The following is a 21,684-nucleotide window of genomic DNA, read 5'->3' as shown; positions in this document are numbered from 1 at the left end:
CCGCTCAGACTTCTCGGCACCATTACCGAAATCTGTGCAGCTCCCAGTCAGTGGATAGATGATGAAATCCTTAACATGGAGTGAAATGGAACAGACATTTTAGACCATATTTATGTAAATGTTGAGTTTTAGACTAGTAGCTTTTCAGTTAATTGCTAAATGTACAAACACTGAAATAAAAAGAAACACATTTATTCCCTTAACTCACGTCTTTAATCTAAAACTTTAGAGCAAAAGCCTACTTTAATGCTTTTAAGATTTTTCTTGATATGGTGACATAGTGCCACTGTTCCACTGTGTGCTGTTGTAAACTACAAAACTTCACTGATACAATAATTAAGCATACAGAAAGACACAGCTGCACTCAGCACAAAGTTCTCACTCTATGATATGCTCTGCTGTCCTCAGATGAAACTACACAAATGATTGAAAGTGACAGAGGGGGGACGACACCACCATGGACAGATGGCCAGGTGCACTTATAACTTGTGCAGTCCAGACAAGCTGGTAGCTTGAGGTTTCAGTTTGGTCCTGGCACAGTGTGCTCTTGGGCTGATGTAGGTTGCCTAAAGAGCCCACACTGGACACGAAACAATGGAAGCTGTGTTTACCAGGCGCCAATCTAGCACAAGCCAGTTGTAGTAAACAATATCTTTTCAGGATACTGAGTTTGTGTTATAAAGAAAAGGACATTAAGGGCGTCTGAGGAAATTAAGGGCTATTTTTTGGTGCTATGCCTGAAATATCAAGCACAACATCTGACAACACAGCATCGTTCTGGTAAACAGAGAGCACAATGGCAGTGCTGCATGGTAATAACAACCCAGAACAGTAAAGGCAGGAAGGCTGGGAGTAGATGGAGACACACTAAACTCCAAATTCACTATGTCATCTACAGAGAGAGATTTAATAGCTACAACCGAGATGTACGTAAAGCCAGAAATCCTATTTCCATGACATCAGGAAGATCATAAATAATGCCTGCACTTTATTCCCAGTCTTTGGCAAACTGAGACACCATAATGAACATTTTTCAATGGTTAAATACCCCAAATCAGACGGCCACTACTATGCCAGACAACAGACATCTAGATCAATAATAATTTTAATACTATGTCCCAATTCATTGCTATTGACCAGAAAACCCTTGGGGAATTTTTACAAAAAAGCTGTATAGCAATGGATTTATTATTTATAGAATAAGTAAGAAAACTGATGAAGTTGTCTTCAATCAGCTCAGCAACATTTTAGAATTAATCTGATTGTTGTTATATTTGGGTACTTCCTATCAGGTTTCCGGCTGAACCATAGCAATGAGAAATGTGAATGACATTTTTCTTGATCTTAGTGCTGCATTTGAAACTATCGATTACAACATCCTCTTAAACAGACTGGAAACAGACTTGTAGGGCTATCTGGAACAGTCCTTAGACTGGAACAGACTGGAAGGGCTATCTGGAACAGTCCTTAGACTGGAAACAGACTGGTAGGGCTATCTGGAACAGTCCTTAGACTGGAACAGACTGGTAGGGCTATCTGGAACAGTCCTTAGACTGGAACAGACTGGTAGGGCTATCTGGAACAGTGCTTAGCTGGTTCAGATCATGCTAGTAATGTAGGAGCTACTTTACATCCACTGGCAATCATGCATCTCAACAAGCATCCTTGTCCTGTGGTGTCCCACAAGAATATATTCTGGGGTCCCTCCTGTTCAGTCTCTAAGGTTAATTCCTTAAAAACAGCAAAATAGCTTATCATATCTAAATAGATGACCTACAGATTTATCCCTCTCTTCCCAAATGACTACAGCTCTACCTACAATTTGAATAAGTACATACAACTAATAAACAACTGAATGAGAAGAAGATTTATACAACTAAACAAAGAAAAGATGAGTAATTATATTTCATAGTAAAGAGCAAAGAATTGAGGTCAGTGCTCATTGTGACACCAGACCCTTGAAGTTTGGTATGATAATGGATTTAGATCTGAACTTCAGCAGTCACTTCAAATCTGTAAAAAGGGAAGCTTTTTTACCATCGAAGGACATCAAAGTTTAAACACTTCATGTTCAGGCCGGATCTAGAGAAACTAATCCTTGCCTTCCTCTCCAGCAGGCTGGACTGCCGCAGTAATTTTTATGCTGGCCTTCCCAAGTCCACAAAACAGTTACAGCTTATTCCAAATGCAGCTGCTAGAACACTTACCAGAACAAAGAGACCTGACCACATTACTGCAGTTCTCAAATCCTTACACTGGTTAACAAAATTGATGTCAAGGTCCTCTTCAGCCTAGAACCCAAATACATCTTTGATTTGCTTGCTGAGTATAAAGCCTAGCTGAAGTATAAAACCTCATTAGCACCTTTGCAGTGTCTAGAATTAGAACCAAACATGGAGAGGCAACTTTGAGTCACTATGCTGCCAAAAGCAGGAAGAACCTTCTTTATAATTCTAGACATGCCCCAAATGTAACCAGATTGAAAATGTTCTTGTTTCTTGTGTCTTTGTTTAGCACATTTATCTTGTAGTGTTATAATGCACATTTATTTCTTTTAATTCTTACTTTATTCTGCCAGCTTTCATCTGAGCTGAACAATTTGAACTCTTTTGGCATTTTAAATGTTTAGCACTTCTTTTAGTTCCTAGTTCGTATAGATCTTTCTAACACCTTCTATTTAAATTTGGTCTATTTAAATTTCTATTCAAATGTGATTTTATTTGAGTTATGTTTTTCATTTAAATTGATATTTTATTTTGTTTTAAAATGTTCCAGAGTTCATAGATCTGGTGACAGATCTGGTGTTAGATGTGTGTGTGCAAACTCCTGTGGTGCTAATCACTCATCAGACAAAGCTAATCTGTCAGGAAATGTGTCCGCCCTCGAGACACCCCATGTTCGCCACACTCCTTCCTGTTCTGTGTTTATATCCAGCCAATTTTTTTTTTTGCACACATGGCTGTTTTTCAGGGGACTTTCCCCTCTGCCTGGCACTGGCGATTTCTCTGTGTCTATTTCCAGTGGGTTTCTGGTGTTATGGAATTAAGCTTTGTTCCATTCATATTGACGTCACACGGGCTGCATTGACCCAAAGCAAGAGAGCAAAACTATGCAGTCCCTTTCTGAGTTACCACGGGCTAACAGAGAAACACACTGCACAAACATTCTTTGTTATAGTGGACACGTATGATATGGGACATATGTGTCACAACATGCAATACTGCCAGAAAGAGAACGCTTTAACGCTTTGCCAAAAATTCCACAAAAACAGTAGCAGGGAGGAGACGATCGCGAGAGGAAGGTAGAGGAAGGTGTAGTGGAGGTGGAGGTGTTGGTGCATGTGAGGTGTGGGAATGGAGTGGTCTCTCTTACCTGTGTGTAACTGAAGCCCTGCAGTAGCAGGAAATAGGGGAGGTTTTGGGGTGGGTGAAAGGAGTACTCTGTGGAGTTGTCAGCGCTACTCTCTGTCTCTTCTCTTTCACTGTCTGGAGAGCACAGCATTTTGTGGGCCCCGCCTCCCCACCTAAGCGATTGGCTAGTGAGGGTCTCTTGGGGCTCAGGGGAGGGCCCAGGCTGGATAAGGCACTCCGGCCCAAGGTCTGCTTCACTGAGACTCTTCTGCAGGGCAGGGCCGCCACCCTCAACGCCATCAACCCCGCCTCCGTCCAGCACCACAGACCTCCCCCGTGAGCGCGTCTTCTGCAGTCTACGGGCCTGAGCATTGATCCCTGTGGTAGAGTACAGGAGAAACACAATGAGTGTGAATGACTGTGAGACGTCAAAGCTTTATGCTAAGCCAACTACGACACGTTCATTACACACAACACCCAAATGTTTAACCTGTCAAGGGCACGACTCTAATTGGAGATGGTTAACATCAGAGCTCAGCTACAAAAACTGGCATCCTGTACAAGGGCCAAAGCCATCAAGAACTTGAAATGGAGGGTGTGGAGGAAGCAAGCTCAACTGGGGAACAAAATAAATAAACAAGTAAACACAGATTAAAAGTGGGCAAGCAATTTAGTTCCCTTTAAACAGAAACAGAGATGACAGTGTCTTTGGAAGATTGGTCAGAAGAGGACGTAAAAATACGCCCATTTTGCAGCATGGCAATGCGTGCAGGGGAAGCCCCGTGAAAAAAGGGCGGTGCGGGTGGTGTACCTGCGGTCACTGTGTCCTTGTCTTTGGAGGTCCGCTCTTCCACGCTGGCCCTCCGCTGGATCTCGAAGCGCCGGGCAAAGCCCTCCCGGGGTTTCCAGAGGGACTGGAGGAGGAGCGGCCTCTCGTTGTCGCCGACCACGCGCAGGCACTCAGGATGCCAGTCCTGCTCCCCGATGCGGCCGATGACGTCGCACAGCACGTAGGCGTCTGCCTCGGTTTTGCTCAGAGAGTACCTGCGAAAATACTAAATCTTAGTCATGCTTACACATAGGGACTGTACGTGACTGTTAGAATGTTCTGGAGCTAGAATGAATATTCAAATGTTTTAGGGCTACAGTGAAAATGCAAGAAACAGCTTGGGGTCCAAGCAGGTCTCAACATAATTGTAATAGAATCAACACAAACAATGTCTTTTATAGAGTCCTTTATGTCAGGTAGCTATTCCGCATGCACTTAATAAAACTAATAGTAAAAGAAAAAAAAGTCAACTATTCACACCCCCGCCCCACATACACACACACACACACACAGACTCACACACACACAGACACACTCATATACACACACACAATCACACACACACACAAACACACACACACTCACATACACACACACACACACTCACACACACACACTCACTCATATACACACACACACTCACACACACACACACACACACACACACACACACTCACATACACACACACACACACACACACACACTCACACACACACACACACACACACACACACACACACTTTTGGTTTTGGAATAAGAAAAAAGTGAAAGAAATTCCGTTTCTAAAAGACTGGCGTCAGCATCCCAGAGCTTTGGATTCACCAAGGAATTCACTTCTGCTTGAATTTCTCCAAAGAAAAAGAGACATTTGGCATACAAACATAAAGCGTAGATCCAGCCGACCTCTGCCCATGTGCACCCCGGCTGATTCAGGCTTTTAAAACAATTTTATACGTTTGAAGCATTTAGTTTCAAATCCTCAGTAAAGTTCATTTTATTTACAGCAGCTATGAATTTTTCAACAATGTGTAACTGATCCTACAGACAGCTCACTTAACTGAAACATTTATCCTCTTGTCATAAGGCACATAAACACCAGCACTCTTCTTTCAGAGACTCTCTCAGGACAGATTGTTGGGTTTTTACTGAATAGTGAAGGGAAGAGTTGAGGGTGAGTCCAGCCTTGAATTGTGGTGTGGCATCTCACATGTGGTTTAATGTCCTTCGATTCCTTTTCCTCCTTATAAAGACTCAAACAAGAACTAGTGGAACAGAAGTTCTGGTGTTACTGTAAGTGAGAGTTCCTGTAACTGACACCCTAAAAGGTAAAGATTATAAATGGCTGTATTTTATCTACTGAGCTGGAGTTTCATAAATATTATTTTTGCTAAGCTTTTAGTTATAACAAAATTCCATACTATGGTGTATGAAGACATTAAATAAAATTGAAAAATAAAATACAGTCATGAGTTATAAAATAATAAAATAGCATCTTTTTCATTGGTGCTTTATTTGATACTTGATCAACTGAAGCACTAAGATAAATGCAAATACATTTTAAAGATGGTGTAGTGTATACCACGGAAATGCAAATAAACCCAAGCAAACACCTAAAGGCTTCCCTCACCTCTCAAGAGCCTCTTTGACCAGTTCTCTGGCGCTGGAGTGAGTTGTGGCCAGCACACTCTTGTAGTTGGCACCTTCACAAATCTCGTTGCCAAAAATCTTCAGAATGCCCGGTGCAGTGATGTGATTGGACAGCTCCGAGAGGTCATCCATCACTGCCATCTCATTCCCTGCTGTAGTCATCTCCCCGCGGTGCCCAAGCACGCTGCGTCTGAACACGCAGGACAGGCGGTGCTGGTGCTGGCGGACCTTGATCTTGGCTGGCTGTCTGACGCCCACACTCTCAATTGACCGGGCTGTGCCACTGGACGAGCTGGACCTGGTCAGGGGAGGACAAGGTGGTGGAATAAACACGGTGGCATCACAAAAGTGCCCGGCACATGCACACCTTACACCTACACTCTCCCTATGGAGACCGTGAATCTTCAGTCTTCATTTGCTTTCTCCTTATGCATGCAGTAGTAACAGAGATCCTCCGATGGGAACGGAAGAGTGGAAGCTCAGAGATTTGAATATGCACAAGATGTGAACCTTGAACCACTCAGCCCATTAAAAAAAAAAAATCAAAGAATAGTGTGCAGATTACGATTTATAATCTTCTTAGTTTGAAGGCACAAGGGTTTCTCTTTCAGCCCTTAAATTTACAAGGGAAATGGGAGAAAAAAAACCTATAGAATAAACTATAGACTAAAGTTTCAAAGGGTATAAGAGCATTTGGCTGAGAGAGAGATAGCTGTCTTTCACTACAGTTTATCAATCAGGCGGATCACTCACTGGACAGATCCATTGCTCTGCTTTCTCCCGAGCCTAGAAAATCGCTTGATCGATGTGTTAAGAGCAACGCTTGCAGGTGGTGTCGGGGGAGTCCGTGTGATCCGCTCGCTTGGCATCATCGCTTCGTTAAAATGCCCCGCAGCAGACAAGTGAATGATTAGGGTCAAAAAACAGAAATAAAGTCTGCATTAGTAAACTCCACCAAGCATGATCTGAGCGAGAGCTGGGGGTCTTCATCCAAAAAAGTCAGTTCTGTGCAAGAGGCACCAGTCATGCTTACCAAGGTGCAAACGCCAAAAGCGGAGAACAAAGTGCTCCTCCGTCAGCCTGATTTGCGAGCCACGCAGACAGTAAAGGCACAGAAGATGGCGAGTTTAGGAACAGAACCCAACTTTCTCCAATTTGATTTAGTGCTTCTGTCCGCTTCTTTTTAAGGAATGCTTTGCATTTGTAACGGGTTTTGCTGATGAGCCAAAGGGAGTGTCTAGACGCACGGCGCCCTCTTTTCACTTCAGCTGAGATTTCACGTGTTCTTCAATAATTTTGAAAACTTAAATCATTTTAGTTTTCCATTCTAACACGTTTTAACTGGACACGCCCTTAAGTTAGTTATACAAAGACAGTTTTGCAGGAGCTACAAAAATAATTGGGTATCGCTTTTTTTTTCTGAGCGTCAGTCCAGTTACCTGCCAAGTTAGATCTCATTGTCCAGGTTAACGTGGTCCTTGGGTAGACCAGCTATTGCCGATGACTTTAATGGTCCTCGATCTATACAAGTAGTATCGGTGGTGGGATACATCATTTGAAAAAGATGCCGTTGTTGTTGGTATTTTTACATATTTATTTTTTTTAACCACCCATGGAAATTTTACAACTTGCACTTCGCGCTTTGGAAATGTCTGCCTCCATCTGGTGGTCATTGTATGAAACTGCACAATACATTTTATGCACAAATTATTAACTACATTAAAAAGGATTTATTTTTACGAATTATTTCTCCGTTGTGCAAATGTGCAAAAAGTGTTCATGAACATAAAATACAATGTGCGCCATTTCTGTGTACATTTGTAATGATATTTTATGCTGTTTATTATCGCTACTTTAAGTATTATTAAGTATTATTATGTAAACATCTTAAACACCTTCAATGTTGTTGCACTTCTGCAAAATAACAATAAAGCATTCCATTCTATTCTATAACTTCTAGCCATTTGCTAACTTTCGTAATCATTCTTGGATGTAATTCACCCGTAAAACTGTTTACCCAGCAAACAACAGACCTGCACGTTCCCTGAGCGTTTCTATAACGTTCACTGTAGATCATTACTAGACCATTGTTTGCTGTCCACTACTGGTCCTGGTGTATAGTCCTTGGTATGCCTAATTATGCCATTAATGGCATTGTGGGAGGGTTGCTTTAAAATGCATTCTGTTGCAGATTTCAGATAAAAGAAGAAAAAGAAAGACAAAAAGAAGCCAAGTATTAGCTTGTTAGCTACATTCTTTAGGAATGCAGCTACTCCAGTGGCTGTTGTCGCATAGTTCCAGCAATATGTGCAGTTTTGACATCTCGAGGACATGCTTTTTTACAGAAGAGTGGTTTCTGGAGTGAATCGACATGGCATGGCATAGCAAACTGCTTAAAGGTTTTTGTGTGTCTGTATAATAACACATTTATAAATATTTTTATTTTGCCATTAGTAAAGTGAGTTCTATTTGGCTGTTTATAATTTTTTTATGAACCCTGATGCAATCCCATGACACCATAACGATATGGTTATGTATGCACCTTCCCTAGCAAACTGGTTCAGATGTGAACTGAGAACAATAGTTATTTCCTTGTTAACATTAGCTAAGTTAGCTACCCTAGCTAGACAATCGTACCAACCAAAAAAAAAAAAGGTTGGTGTCTCAGCTCGACATAGAAACTCAGCTCCCGGTCCAGTCCTGGAGAAGAGGCCCCATGTTGCAACACATGTAATGCGATCCGCCATGAAGACTAAAGCTTTGGTTGCACGGCCATCAGAGGGCGTCTTTCCAGTTCAGACGAAAAACTGTCATTTTGACAAAACGTTTGATTTTCTCGCAGTTTTGCTGACAGTTAAAATAGTTTCATATAGTGAAATAATGTAATAGTGTAAAACTGTAAAAAATATTATACATTCGTTCCTTAGCAGGGTATACCTCCATCGACAAGGTGTTTTGCCCTCCCCATGTCCGCGTGTTAGGGAGGGGAGCGGCGGTAGCAGTCTAGGCGGAGCGGGAGGCGTACCCGAACCGTGACAACCTCCGAACGACTTCTTCCTTTCCACAACAACGGGGTTCAACACTGTCCCAAATACTGTCAGTCGGTAGGCGGTACCGTAATTAGTTCATGTATATGCGCGGAGGTCGTTTGTGTGCGGCTAAGAGAGCTAAGAAGACGAGAAGCCGCATCCTTTCTGCGTAAGTAAGAGGTCCACTCAAGGAGCGGTGGCACTATGGAGCAACTATGCGGACCAGAGCTCCCCTTCTGGGTAGGTCAGTGCGCTACCGGGGGGGGCGGGAGGGACCGGTAGGATAGCCAAGCTGCAACGGAAACGTTGGACATCTCGTCATTTGTAGCGCGACTACACACCTTCTCTTTTGCAAAAAAAGCCCCCAAACAAACAAACAAACAAACAAAAAAGCAGTTTGTCCGTTGTGTAAAATATTTAGCTCTATTTCCATTACCGGGGCAAAAACAAAGCCCCCGCTCCGGTAAAGTACGCGGCGGCGCTTTGCCAAGGCTTCCCGTGCTGTGAGTGGTGGCGCTACGATGCTGGTACAGGAGCATCACCGTAGAGGGACAGTCGCTGGTATCTAGCGACGAACGGCTGCTGATCATTCATGCACGCCTGTTGGCTGGGCAAAATGGTACCGGTGTGTATGACTGCTTACCTGTCAGTCTGAAATGCGCTTATATACGTTACGTTTGCGTTTACAGCATCTGGCAGAGTCCAGAGCAACCTTGAGAAATACTTCGTAGTTGTATCATTAAACCCATATCTTCATATGACAATGGTTAGCCTAGGTTAGTGTTAAGACGGCTAGCAGGCTAAGGACTTGGCAAAAAGAGAGGACTGTAAAAGTTTAACTATATATTAGATGCTTATTTACAATTTTATGTGCTTAGTGATTCATTGAAAAGCTGAGTATTCAGTCATGGTTTGATGACAGAGACGGCATCAAACGGCAAGGGCAGAGAAGAGTCTCGCGTGTTGTCTTCGGGTCTTGAGGGATAGTGATTTCAGTTAAGTACTACTAGACAACCGAAGACATCGTGGTGCAGAATAGATTTTGATTAGTGCCTTCTGCTATGTGGGAACTGGTCCAGTTGTGGATTTGTGGGTGAGCATGAGTGTTTTAAATCGGATGCGGGCTGGTACGGAATGCAGCAGGGGGTGACATGGGAGAACTTCCAGAGGTGGACAATTAGTTGGGCAGCTGCATTCTGGATGAGTTGCTGGGGTCTGATGCCACCTGAGTAGCTTCTGTGGAGAGAAATGGTCAAACTTTCCTGATGTTGCTTGTTCGAGTTCAGTTAGCCATATGAGGATAAACCTAAACTTAAACTTGGTTATCCAGTAGTTCCCCAAGGTTGCCTGTCTTGTCATCCAAGAGTTTTCTAGTGAGATCAACACGTAGACGATATAAAACGTTGCCGGTGGAATATCATGAAAGCCCATGGTGATCTCTAGCATCTCCACTGTTGCCTTATCCACAAATGAGTCATATCCAAATTCACTACATGGTGGCTAGTAGCTTTAAGGGTTAATTAAGTCAAGTGTGCTAAGCTTTGCTCAACGCAGTCTTGACTGCCTCCATTGAGAAATTGAAGTTGTTCTGGAGGTTATTAAAGGTGAAGGTATCCTTGTGTATGCCCTACTTATTAAACTGACACACAGCCAGGGCTTATTATTCTCATGGTCCCTGGAGTCTGTTACAAGCCTGCCACATTGGAAACAGACCAGCTAATAAACATGTTTTTACACATTGGAATTCACAAATTTCAGTCATGGCTATACAGTTTCAGTGTGACGTGAATAACATGCACCTAAAATATTTTCTTTGGTGCCGTCCTCAGTTGAATGTGTGAAAATGAAAACCTGAAAATGAATATTTTTAAAGTCATTTTATGATTTACTGACATGCATCTGCCTGAAATTTTGAATGCATATTCCTGTACGTTTCTCCCTGGCTGTTCCTAGCTAAAGTCACGGGAGCTGAAGTAGTGGTAGTCCGTAGAAGTAAAAGGTTAAGTGAGAGTGATAAGTTGAGGGCTAGCTTGCAGTAGGCGTTGGTAGCTCAGTGGTTAAGATGCTTGACTTGTAATCAGAAGACTGTGGTTTCAATCCCTGTCACTGTTGGGTGCCTGAGCAAGGCCCTTGATTGCTCAAGTTATACTCAGTTAAAGTTGCTTTGGATGAAAAATGTCAGATCAGCCAAACGTGAGAAATTCTATGCTGCCCAAGTAGAGTGTGCGGCTTGTGTCTCTCTCAACCTTTTGCAATTGACTCCTAATAACAGGAGCCGTTCTAGTTACAGACATCTTTGACTTGAGGTGTAGACTGTTTCTGAAGGTTAGTTTTTATTTTCTAATACATTCAGGGAGTTTTTAGGCTGTCTTTCACCCACAGCTCCTCATATCTTCCAAATCTCTCTTTACTATATTTCATATCCACAGGGCTTTTTGCAAACACACTGTGAGTCAAGATATGTAAACTTGAGGACTAAACTAACAGACTAAACTGAGCAGTTAAGGGGGGGGGGGGTGTACTCACAGGTAGAGAATGATATCCTCAATATCACAGACATGCCTGCACCATCAAAGACAACTTTGTTCTTTTTCATAATAAAACACTAAGAGAAGGGCTTTCACTTGTGGATTTTTGCAGATCTTTTTGTGGCTACCAAAGTGATAAAGTTCTAAATTCAATAAACACCTTAATATGAAAAAGCTGAAGCCAAGGTGATCTTTGTGAGAGTGATGAAGTTACTGACCTAATTTAAGGTCAGACACTTTGCATGATTTAAGGATAACTAAATATATCATGTCTGCCAGTATATCATCTTTGTTCTCTATATCATATTGAGGTAAAACTCTCATGCTGAATTCTGCAAATAGGTCAGTCATGCATAGCAACCTGCACTGGGACTGCCTTCATTTTAGGAATTAGTTATAACAATGTCATGCCCTACTTTCTACTTGAGTGCAGGTGGGTTTAGCTATTTCATTGTGAAGGGATTATCACAAAATTTTCTACACCAAACATTAGTATAACTGGAACTAAGGCAAGGCATAAAATGTCGTGTTAGGTGACCAGCTAATTTGGGAAAATCTGTTGTTTTCTTCAGCCTGGCAGATTTTTGGTTTGCATTCCAGTAGATGGTTTAGCATGGAACCTTAACTGGGTGCATTTTTTAGAGTATCCAACACATTATCTTGGACTGTTGTTTTAAACAACCACATCTGCCCACATTTGCTTTCTTGTGTTATACGGGTATGCTCGCTCTTTACAGATGTGATCATCTGCGGTCAATGACAGGTCTGAGCCCTCACACATACTCACAGGACCTCTTCCGTCTCCAGAAGTAATAAGCCAAAACTGGGAAATGTAGTTACTTCAAAGAAATGTGAATTTCTAAAGTAAACCCAGTTCTGGACTATGTAGTGTCTTTGAAAGAAAATGTGCCATTAAGTTATGGTATTTTAGTGGTATATTAGTTATTTTGGTTCACTAATTTATTAGTAACTGTTAAGATAGGTGCTAGCTCAGTGGTTTAGTTGTTCAACTTGTAATGGGAAGGTTGCTGGTTCAACTCCTGCTAGTGTTGTGCCCCTGAGCCAGACCCTTAACCCTCAAGTTGTAATTGTAAGTCACTTTGGGTAAAAGTGTCAGGTAAATATAAGACATCTCATTGAATTACTGGCTGTTGCTATTATTATTGCTCAAAGAGGCTGAGAAAATAGGTTGGAATCTGTGACTCCAGATCCATTGAGTTTCATATCCGCATGGGATTCTGCTCATATGATTGTCTTCCGTTACAAGTGCTGTGTTGTAATTGCTCAAAAAGGAAACACGGAGTCTAAAATGGTTGCCAGAGCAAAACTTAATATGAAGAACACTACTTCCTGCAATGCCTAAATGGGTGTTAACTGTGCCATTTATATTATGTAATAACATTTGTTATCCTTGCTCTAAAATACATTTGTTACAATCGGGCAGGTGATGTTGTTTAACTGGCTGCCAGTTCTCATTTGTGTGACATTGAGCGTATCACTCTGCAGCATGGCAAGAAAAAATAATTTCTGCTTCCTTTCTACAGTTCTACAGAGCTGCACATGCACAACATTACTCACTAAAGTAGTGGAACAGGAATGCAATAAGATAACAGGACTGTGCAGTATATGTGTTTATGAGTGATTGGTAATTGGTTTTTGTAGTTTTAAGCTTATAATCAGGTGAATAATGTTAGAAGGCCATCGTTAGACTCATCCTTGCTATGACTTAGTTACCATTTTTCATCCTTTTTTCAGTGTGGCCAGAAGACTAAGAAACATTGCATAGCACTGTCACTAAGATCAAACAGGAAGCTCATATAAAAGAAGGCTTTTGTGGCAAGGTGTTTGTATTTGACACTTTCCCCCTGCTGGGCAGCTACTGAGTCACCGCGCACATGGGTGAAAAGCACAGTCTCAATAGTTTATGCGACTTGTGCAAACATCACAAATTTCTTTTAATGAGCTTTATTATCAGTTAGGTTCACATGGCATGATAAATCATAAGCACTCCCCTCCCATGCAGTATGTTGTATTGTGTCAAAGGAGAGTTGTAGTGTGGCTCCTTTTACCGTGACCATCCGTTTACTTACGCATTTAGTTATACTCGTACATAAGACCATGTACCACCTCAGTCCTTCGCTTGTCTGTTAGAAACCACCTCTGCCCGATTGTTCATCTGGAGTAGATTACACGGGGACACAGTCTGTTTCTCACATTCAAAGACATATATACACACACACACACACACACACACACACACGCACACACTCCCTGCCAAAAGTTTGAATAGTACTGCAAAATACCTCAGCAGGAGCAGTTTGTAATTAGCAGCAAGGAATTTTCAAACAGTGTGTTGGTGGGCAACTACTGATGTGCTCTTAGAATGAACAGAGCTTTTAAACATGCTTTGGCAAAAACAAGGCAAAACAATATCTAAAGGGATAGGGTAAACAAACTTATTTATCTAGCGCTTTTTATAAAAGAGGTTATGACAAAGCAGCTTTAAAAATGTAGGGGTCCCGATCTCTAATGGACAAGTTAGGAGCGAAAGGGGCAAGGAAGAACTCCCTGGACGGAATTGAGGAAGAAACCTCCGGAGGATCAAGACTCAAGACACATCCTTCTTGGGCGGCCCAGCTTATAAAAACGTGTAAGACCTCCACATCCTGTATGATCTGTCACTTGATAGAAGATAAGGTAAATAACCTTGTACATGCAGTGTAGAATTAGTGTGGATTGATAACTAGTGTATAATTATAGTTCCCTTATCAGTGTGTTTCAGAAAGAAACGTTAGTCACGCCAAGGCCAGTGTAATAAAGGATTTATATAGCAAACAGAAATGCCCCTTTTCTGATTATATAAGAGGCAGTATATCTTTTAGATCCAAAAAAGTACTACACTTTTAAAATATGCAAAACCCTGCTACATTCTCTAATTGGTAGTTTCTAATCTTTTAGTTTCTAGTTTCTAATCTTTACATGGAAATGTTTGTAGTATTGTTAAATATTAGTTAAAACAGCCATCCTTGTTAACTGATGCCAATCACTAGAGTCCACCTACTCCTTTCAGAACCACACCAACCATCTAAATCTTTCTCCAAAGCCTCTTCCTCCTCAAATGTTTAGCACATAGCCTGCTGTAACAGAGGCTGAAGGCAGCCACCCTACCCTGGACTCAAATGCAGCCAGAGCACGTGTTTATTCTTCCTAAGCGACATTCTCCATCACACCTGATCTTCAGTGTACAGTGTGCACTTACTGACCACGAGGGGAGGATTGTGTCATTGTGGAGATGTTTCAGGATTGGTTGGATTGTTTATTAACCAATCCTGAAATACCTCCACAATGACACAGACCTTCCCACGTTGTCAGTAAGTTCACACTGTTCCATCTGTATGGAACAGGTTGAACCTTTTAGTTCGTCATTATAGAGCTCAAGTCACTGAGACATTTCCTTTAGTGATAACTTTGAGCATGTGTAGAGAAGCTGTTCTTCAAATAAATTGCTTACACCAAATTTAAAAACCTGCACATTCCTATATAGAGTTAAAACAGTTTTAAAAGTGCATTTGTCCACAATAACTCACTGAAACAAATCAGGCAATTAAGTACCGTCATTCCTTATTACTCCAGGAATGCAACTCATAGAGTTCCTCCAAAATATACCAGCGGCTATGAATAATAAAACTTATACTTGTGTGATAATCATTAACAAGGAGAAGCTCTAAATAAGATTTTTATCTCACAAAGGCCATTCTCATAACTGACTGTATTTGACGTGACACAATAAGTCCTTACTTCTCATTTTCTTGGGCAGTGGGCAACTGTGCAGTGAGTTGTGTCTAACGTGTCTGTTGTATGTGTATGTGTGCTGCATACGGGTGGATTTCTAAAATTGTTCCTATAATGGTGAATATTTTTTTACTTTCAGTCTAGTCTAAATCCCTTTCATTTCTTGGATTTTTACCACCCTGTTCAGTAAGCATTAAGTCTGTATTAGCCATAATAATCCATTCTTTTAATACAGGCTGTTTTTTGTTTTTTTATTCACATCCTTTTCCCACACTGTTGTCTTAAAGCAGCGCACTGCGTGATCAATATCAATTTCATTTCCTCACAGCTGGATGTTTGGAAAGCATTTGTGAGACTAAACATGCATTTTTATGTTCAGTTGGGAAACAAGTTTCATCTTACTTTTGTGCTCTTGTGACTAGTATATTCCCACTGACCAAGAAATGAAGGCAAAAAGGCCTGTGTGTGTAGTCGTTTTGATTTACACTGTTTATCTTGCCTCTGTTTACTTAAGGTGTTCAGTTTGACTAAGATGCAGTGCAGTGAATAAATGCCCTACTAACTTGCCCATCTCACCTTAAGGGGAATTAACAGCGTGGCTGATTGCCTGCCTAGCGTGCAAAAGGTTTGTCTTAGGACAGGTTGGTTTGGCACAACAGAAACCAATAAATTCTCTGAATAAAGACCAAAGTCACTACGAGACAGGAGTCCCAGGAGTTTCATCGTTTTTCATGATCTTCTAGGAGTCATGGTACTTAAGATGTCTTAGTGCTCTGACTGGTCAGAGGGCGATGGAAAAGTTAAATGTAGGAAACAATGTTAAATATTTTGTCTACTGTTTAAATGTTTACCCATTAGCTTCTAGTTTTTCACTCTTCTCTTAGTCGCTCTGAAGGTCAGTGGAATATTTCCATAAGCATAGCATAAGTGGATGACCCAATGACCCAGACAAACTGTAGATTTAGATAGCATACCAGGTGAGCATGACAAGTTTCTCTGAGTTTCTCTGTTTATTATGCACACATGTTCACACTTTGGCGATGCACACAGCGAGTAAGCCAGGCAGCTGTGTTTGTCTTACGTTGGATTTTCCCTGGCGAGAGCACAGCTTCTTTGGGCTTCTCTCACCTACATCACACTCACCGCATTTTCATTTGTCTGTCAGCAAATGAACGTTGCAGTCTATTAGTGTGTGGTAGCTAAAAAACAGCATCATGTTGTAGATATTGTGATATTGCTGTTTTGTTCATCTTGATGTTTTGTGAGGAAAGGACTTCAGAAAGCCTTCGTGAACCTCTGTGGTACCGCTGAAATGTTTTGGGAAGTTTCCCTAAGATGGTGAGAAATTCTAGAGTAATACTATTGAAGAATACAAGAAAATAACCTATGGTATGCACTTTCAGTGCAAGTGATTTCTTATCACTAGTGCAGAACATTTTGGTAATGTAGAAAATGTAGAATTGGAATTAGAAATTGTAGCACTTGAAATGTTGAAGGTTCTATGGAGCTCACTTTTATTTTGACTCTTTAAGTTCCTGAATTATTGGACCTGAGACTTCCCTTTGGACTAGAGTGCCAAAGGTCATCACCATGTAGAAGAATAAAAAGAAACTAAAACATAAGCTAGAATATAAAACAATCCTCCAGCCATTTTTTCTATTCCTCCTTCAGTGAAGTCTTAAATGTATATAACTGGTTATTGTTGTTGTTTATCCAGACACAGAGATCAGTTCAGTCTCTCTTACTGATATAGTTATTCTGATAGCGTGTAGCACTTTCAGATTCGAGACGTGTGTTACATCATACATGAAGTATGGATTTCCAAAGAAGAGAAATTCTGCTTTTGGTAGTTTATGTCCAAGAGAATAAACCTTCTCTCAGCTGTTAAAAGCTCTCATGCACAAGCAGTTTTCACTGATGCTAGTTTCAAAGTGCTTGGTGTCATCTTAATAGCTTTATCGTAGACTTATTGTCTCATACAGCAAGGACATTAGACATTATCAATCATTTTATAGTTCCTCGTTGTAACTAACATCATTATTGCATCATTTTAATGTCATTATAGGGCTCATCTGTGACCCATGGTGGAAACAGGCCAGGTTACCACAGCTGTTTTTCACTCATATGGATTGTATATCGTGTAGTATGGACTGGAAAGATGGGTTCCCTATTGAGTCTTGGTGGTCGCAAGGTTTCTTCTTTATTGTGCTTAGAATATTTTCCTTTCCCCTGTCACCACTGGCTTTCTCATTCGGGATCGGGACATAAATGTTTGCATATCTGCTGTCTGCTTTGTGACACCACATGTTGCAAAAAGTGGGATTTGCTGGGATTTGAACCAGCAACCCTACAGCTGTTAACAACTTCATGGTGGTTAATTGCTAATGCTGCCTGCTGGAAGTGGAGTCTTCAATCTCACGAGGTTGAGCCCATGACAATGTCCCTTGTGCATGATGGTGAATGTTGGCTGTAGGTAGAACTGCACACTGACTCATTTGTGAATCGTCTATCACTATATTGGACTTTCTAATACTGATACAAGGAAGGCTGTAATATGCAAAGGAGACCACTAACAAATCACACTTGCATATGCATATAACTCCATTAAGGCAAATCCTGGTCACTATAATTCAAACCAGTCCTAAACCATGTCACATAAAGAGATCACTATAGTGCAACCTTCTGATCATGTACGCGTACTGAGATTAGAAGATGCAACAGTGTAATCGCAGTGCGGTATATTATTGGTCAGTGTCGTGCTACCTCCACAGGTTTTCTCACAGGGTGCCTTCTCCATCTGCAGGAGCCCAACCTGACCCTGCATGCAGAGATCCCCGACCTCCCACAGTGCTTTCAGCTAACTGTGCTGGCATGGACCCCCTGTGTCTACCTCTGGTTGGTCTCCCCCCTCTACCTCTTTTACCTCAAGAGGAACAGCAAAGGCTATATCATGATGTCTGTATTAAACAGAGTCAAAACGGTAAGCTGGTGCATGCAAAGATTTCTACGTATACTTCAGTTCAGCTATCACAATGACACATTACAGCATAGATGTCACCATGTACAGAGTACACTGTATCTATACCATTTAATTCAATGAATGTATTGAAAATGCAATGATTCAGTACACTGTAATGAATTGCATGGTTAAAGAGTGACAGTGGAAGTGTAATGTAAGTATTATTGTTAAGAAATGTCTCTCACTGTCAACCTTCTCTGTGCGCAGATCTTTGGCTTGATATTATGGCTTGTGTGCTGGACAGACCTTTTTGCCTCCTTTCATGAGATGCAACAGGGACACGTCAGACCTCCAGTATACTTTGTTACTCCTTTAATACTTGGCATGACTATGGTAAAGATTGAAAATACAGCATGTTGTTCCATCCCTGTACACCTTTAAGAAACCTGTAGCCTTCTGTTCATGGGCTCTCCCACGCAAATGTATTGATGTAAACGTATAACCCAGTAAGCATTCTGTACTGAGCCTAGTAGGTGCAAAAATACTGACCATGAGGCTGGACACTTTAAATAAGCATCACTCTTGCTTCTGTTCGTCTGGGCAGCTGCTGGCCACCTTCCTTATCCAGTTTGAGAGGCTGAGAGGGGTGCAGTCCTCCGGAGTGCTTTTCATATTTTGGGTGCTCTCTGTGCTGTGTGCCATAGTGCCTTTCCGCTCCAAGATCATCTACGCCGGACGGGAGGTTCGTGCCAAACTCATTTGACCAATGCTCACAACACATTCACTGCTTGAAAGAGCAGGACAGGGAGTTAGCAGTGTTTGACTCTGGTAAGACTATGCTTACTAATTGTCTAAGTAGACAGTTTTTTCCAGTGTTTATTTCTTCTGACCCACTCTAGGTCAAATCAACAAATCATAGCAGCAGCCTTATTATGTGTGCTGAGTGAACTAGCCAATCAAAGACTCTCTTATTAAAGGACACTGTGAGTGGGTCTGACCTATCTATTCCACATCACACCTTTTATTCAGTCTCTCTCTCATCAGTTAACCATGAGTAGCTGTCACATTCTTGGTTTGCCTCAAACACCTATCTCTCCTACCTCATGCTGTCTCTTTTTTCTCTCTTTTTCCTGAAGTTCCTACCTTTTTTTCATGTGTAAAGAGAGAGAGAGAGAGAGAGAGAGAGAGAGAGAGAGAGAGAGGGAGTAGTACTATTGTTTTGAAGCCCTGCTCTGAGTCCAGGCCTGTGCCCACACAAACACCAGGGTGAGATCACCGACCTTTATGTGTGCGAACCCGTTCACTGCTTTGATGTCTCGGATAGAAATGCAAAGGAAGATTTGCATGTCTTAGACCAGTGAAGGAAATCCAGGCGTTTTGGGAAGGGTAGGAGAGTCAGTCAGGAGTGGAGGGGATGCTCGTTTTTGATTGACTATTTATTGGTAGATGAGCTGAGTAGTCTATGTCCCTGTCATTGCAGGAGGGAGTCTCAGACAAGCTGCGCTTCACAACCTTCTACGCGTATTTTTCCGTCACAGTTGCAGAGCTCATCCTGTCCTGCTTCAATGAGAAACCCCCTCTCTTCTCCAATGTGGCCACAGATCCTGTGAATGTATGTGGGTCTACTTGCACGGGATAGTGGTGGGTGGGATGTTATGATTTGTTAGAATTAATGACGGGCCTGCGGACGTTATGCTTGTATACAGATCTGTAGCAAAGACACTGGCACGTTTAGATGTTGTGTTCAGTGACATAAGTGCACATGCAGAAGTGTCCTTACGTCCTCATCCATTTTTAGAATCCTTGTCCAGAATCAACTGCTGGCTTCCTCTCAAAACTGACCTTTTGGTGGTTTACAAGGTAGGGATCATGCTGTGAATTTGAAATGTCTTTTCTGGATACTTCATTTGCACCGACACAGAAACAGAAAAAAAAAAATCTTTTGTGGATGTGAATGTGCAACATTTTAGGATAAAAGCTCACTGACTATCATGAATTTTCCTTCATATTTGAATACATTTTCCAGTTTTTTGTTTGTTCATTGTTTCTATTATTTCATGCATGTATAACATTTTTGCTTTCTTATTTCCCTTCTTTTGCAAGTAGTAGTTAGTGATCTTTAATATTCACGTAACATATATGTCATCAGAGTGCTGCCTTTTCGGGTTGTGATTAAGGCACCGATCTATACAATACCTAACTGTATGGATGACCAAACATTGTCAGATCATGCTTTCAGGTTTTGACTCAGTACACAGTTCTTAAATTTCTGTTTCTCTCCTGATCTCACTTTTTTACACTTGGAATACCTATTCTTCTCAAATGGTTTGAGTCCTTTTTACATCTTATTTTTGTGTTAACCTTCATTTAACATATTCCAATTATTCATGCAAATTGATATTTGATTCCACAGCTATGACACAGCTATTCATTTGCTTGTGTTTTCAGCATGGCAATAAAAGGTTACAGGTCTCCGTTGGAGTCCAAAGACCTATGGTCCTTAAACAAACAGGATACCTCGGAGCTGGTGGTTCCGAATCTCCTCGGGGAGTGGGAGGGAGAGAAGGTTAAAGCACAGAGGTACAGTACCACTGAATGATGGTGTAACAGCACAAAACTAGCCAGACACTGGCATATAAAAGTACTGACAGTTTTATTGTCAGTAGGGCAATCCAGAATTGTAGTAGTGACGTGAGCAATTAAAACCAGAACGAACAGTTTACCAAACCAGGGGAGCAACAAAACAAGACATGAATGAACAGAGCAAAACAAAAAAAAAGTAGAGAAAAAAAACCTGGCAAACAAATCCTAAAGGGCAAAAACAGTAGAACAAAAGAAGGCCAGAATCAAAAATAGACTATAGAGAATGAAATGCACAGTACAAACTGTGGAACAGGGGCTATACTTCACAATAAAAGTGAGAAAAAGCCAGGTTTAAATAGACAGAGGTAATCGACAACAGTTGAGATCAGTAGATCAATAGTGATGAGGAATGTGTGGGTGTGCAGTGATTGGATGAGAGTTGTTCCAGTCTGTTTTCAGGATTCTGGGAGTTGTAGTGAAGTTGGTGCTTACTGGGAACAGGGGCAAAGGGATGCGTGACAGATGGGAATGAACACTGCTTGTGTTCAGGTGTGCTGCAGCATTTAGCAGATGCTCTTATCCAGAGCGACTTACAAAAGTGCTTTGTCATTTATATATTGCTTTTATGCTGCACAAGTCAGCATATAACAGTATAACGCCAGTGTTCTTACTTGGATTGGTTTGCCAAAAAACACAGCTTCTGTCAAAGATATTGGCTTCTAATAGTGAACATAGCTTAATCGAGTATCCAAGTCACTGAAAACTCACATTTTAAAGGCAGAAAACCACATTTCTCTTATAGGACTTTGCTAACAGTATTCAGTACCCAAACTGTCTCTATTTGCAAAATAAATGACGTAAACTTACTGAAGGGTTTAAAAGTTTTTCGTACTACTGTTAAGTAATGGAAACACTAGCACATTTTTTTTTTTTTTGGTATTGTTGGCTATTCCACTTATCATTGTC

The 21,684-nt window shown here is 41.3% G+C and overlaps 2 protein-coding genes across 9 annotated transcripts in view; one reads left to right on the top strand and one right to left on the bottom strand.

The window, feature by feature from the left end:
- si:ch211-176g6.2 (ras-associating and dilute domain-containing protein) overlaps window positions 1–7,340 on the bottom strand; it is a 20,317-nt gene extending 12,977 nt beyond the window's left edge. The window contains exons 1-6 of one of the 4 annotated variants that reach the window (XM_035533688.1): window positions 6,861–7,337; window positions 6,581–6,701; window positions 5,808–6,125; window positions 4,162–4,394; window positions 3,373–3,728; window positions 1–69 (exon numbers count right to left, since the gene is read on the bottom strand). The exon at window positions 1–69 is cut by the window's left edge and continues 633 nt beyond it. In XM_035533688.1, the coding sequence (XP_035389581.1) occupies window positions 1–69; window positions 3,373–3,728; window positions 4,162–4,394; window positions 5,808–6,125; window positions 6,581–6,699 (1,095 nt within the window). In that variant the 5' untranslated portion in view covers window positions 6,700–6,701; window positions 6,861–7,337. Of the gene's footprint in view, window positions 70–3,372; window positions 3,729–4,161; window positions 4,395–5,238; window positions 5,326–5,807; window positions 6,126–6,580 lie in introns of those variants that run through there. The other 3 variants (XR_004776852.1, XM_026999655.2, XM_035533689.1) reach the window with 3 other exon arrangements.
- Window positions 7,341–8,824: 1,484 nt separating this feature from the next.
- The window catches only part of abcc3 (ATP-binding cassette, sub-family C (CFTR/MRP), member 3), a 38,117-nt gene continuing 25,257 nt past the window's right edge, over window positions 8,825–21,684 (top strand). The window contains exons 1-7 of one of the 5 annotated variants that reach the window (XM_035533363.1): window positions 8,825–9,096; window positions 17,980–18,156; window positions 18,403–18,528; window positions 18,740–18,877; window positions 19,616–19,747; window positions 19,934–19,995; window positions 20,584–20,715. In XM_035533363.1, coding sequence (XP_035389256.1) covers window positions 9,061–9,096; window positions 17,980–18,156; window positions 18,403–18,528; window positions 18,740–18,877; window positions 19,616–19,747; window positions 19,934–19,995; window positions 20,584–20,715 — 803 coding nt within the window. In that variant the 5' untranslated portion in view covers window positions 8,825–9,060. The remainder of the gene's footprint in view (window positions 9,097–17,979; window positions 18,157–18,402; window positions 18,529–18,739; window positions 18,878–19,615; window positions 19,748–19,933; window positions 19,996–20,583; window positions 20,716–21,684) is intronic. The other 4 variants (XM_035533362.1, XM_035533361.1, XM_035533359.1 and 1 more) reach the window with 4 other exon arrangements.

The sequence above is a fragment of the Electrophorus electricus genome, chromosome 14 (genome assembly GCF_013358815.1).
Source record: "Electrophorus electricus isolate fEleEle1 chromosome 14, fEleEle1.pri, whole genome shotgun sequence".
Lineage (NCBI taxonomy): Eukaryota > Metazoa > Chordata > Actinopteri > Gymnotiformes > Gymnotidae > Electrophorus > Electrophorus electricus.
The sequence above is the reverse complement of the archived record's forward strand: the minus strand, read 5'-3'. Positions and strand labels throughout refer to the sequence as shown.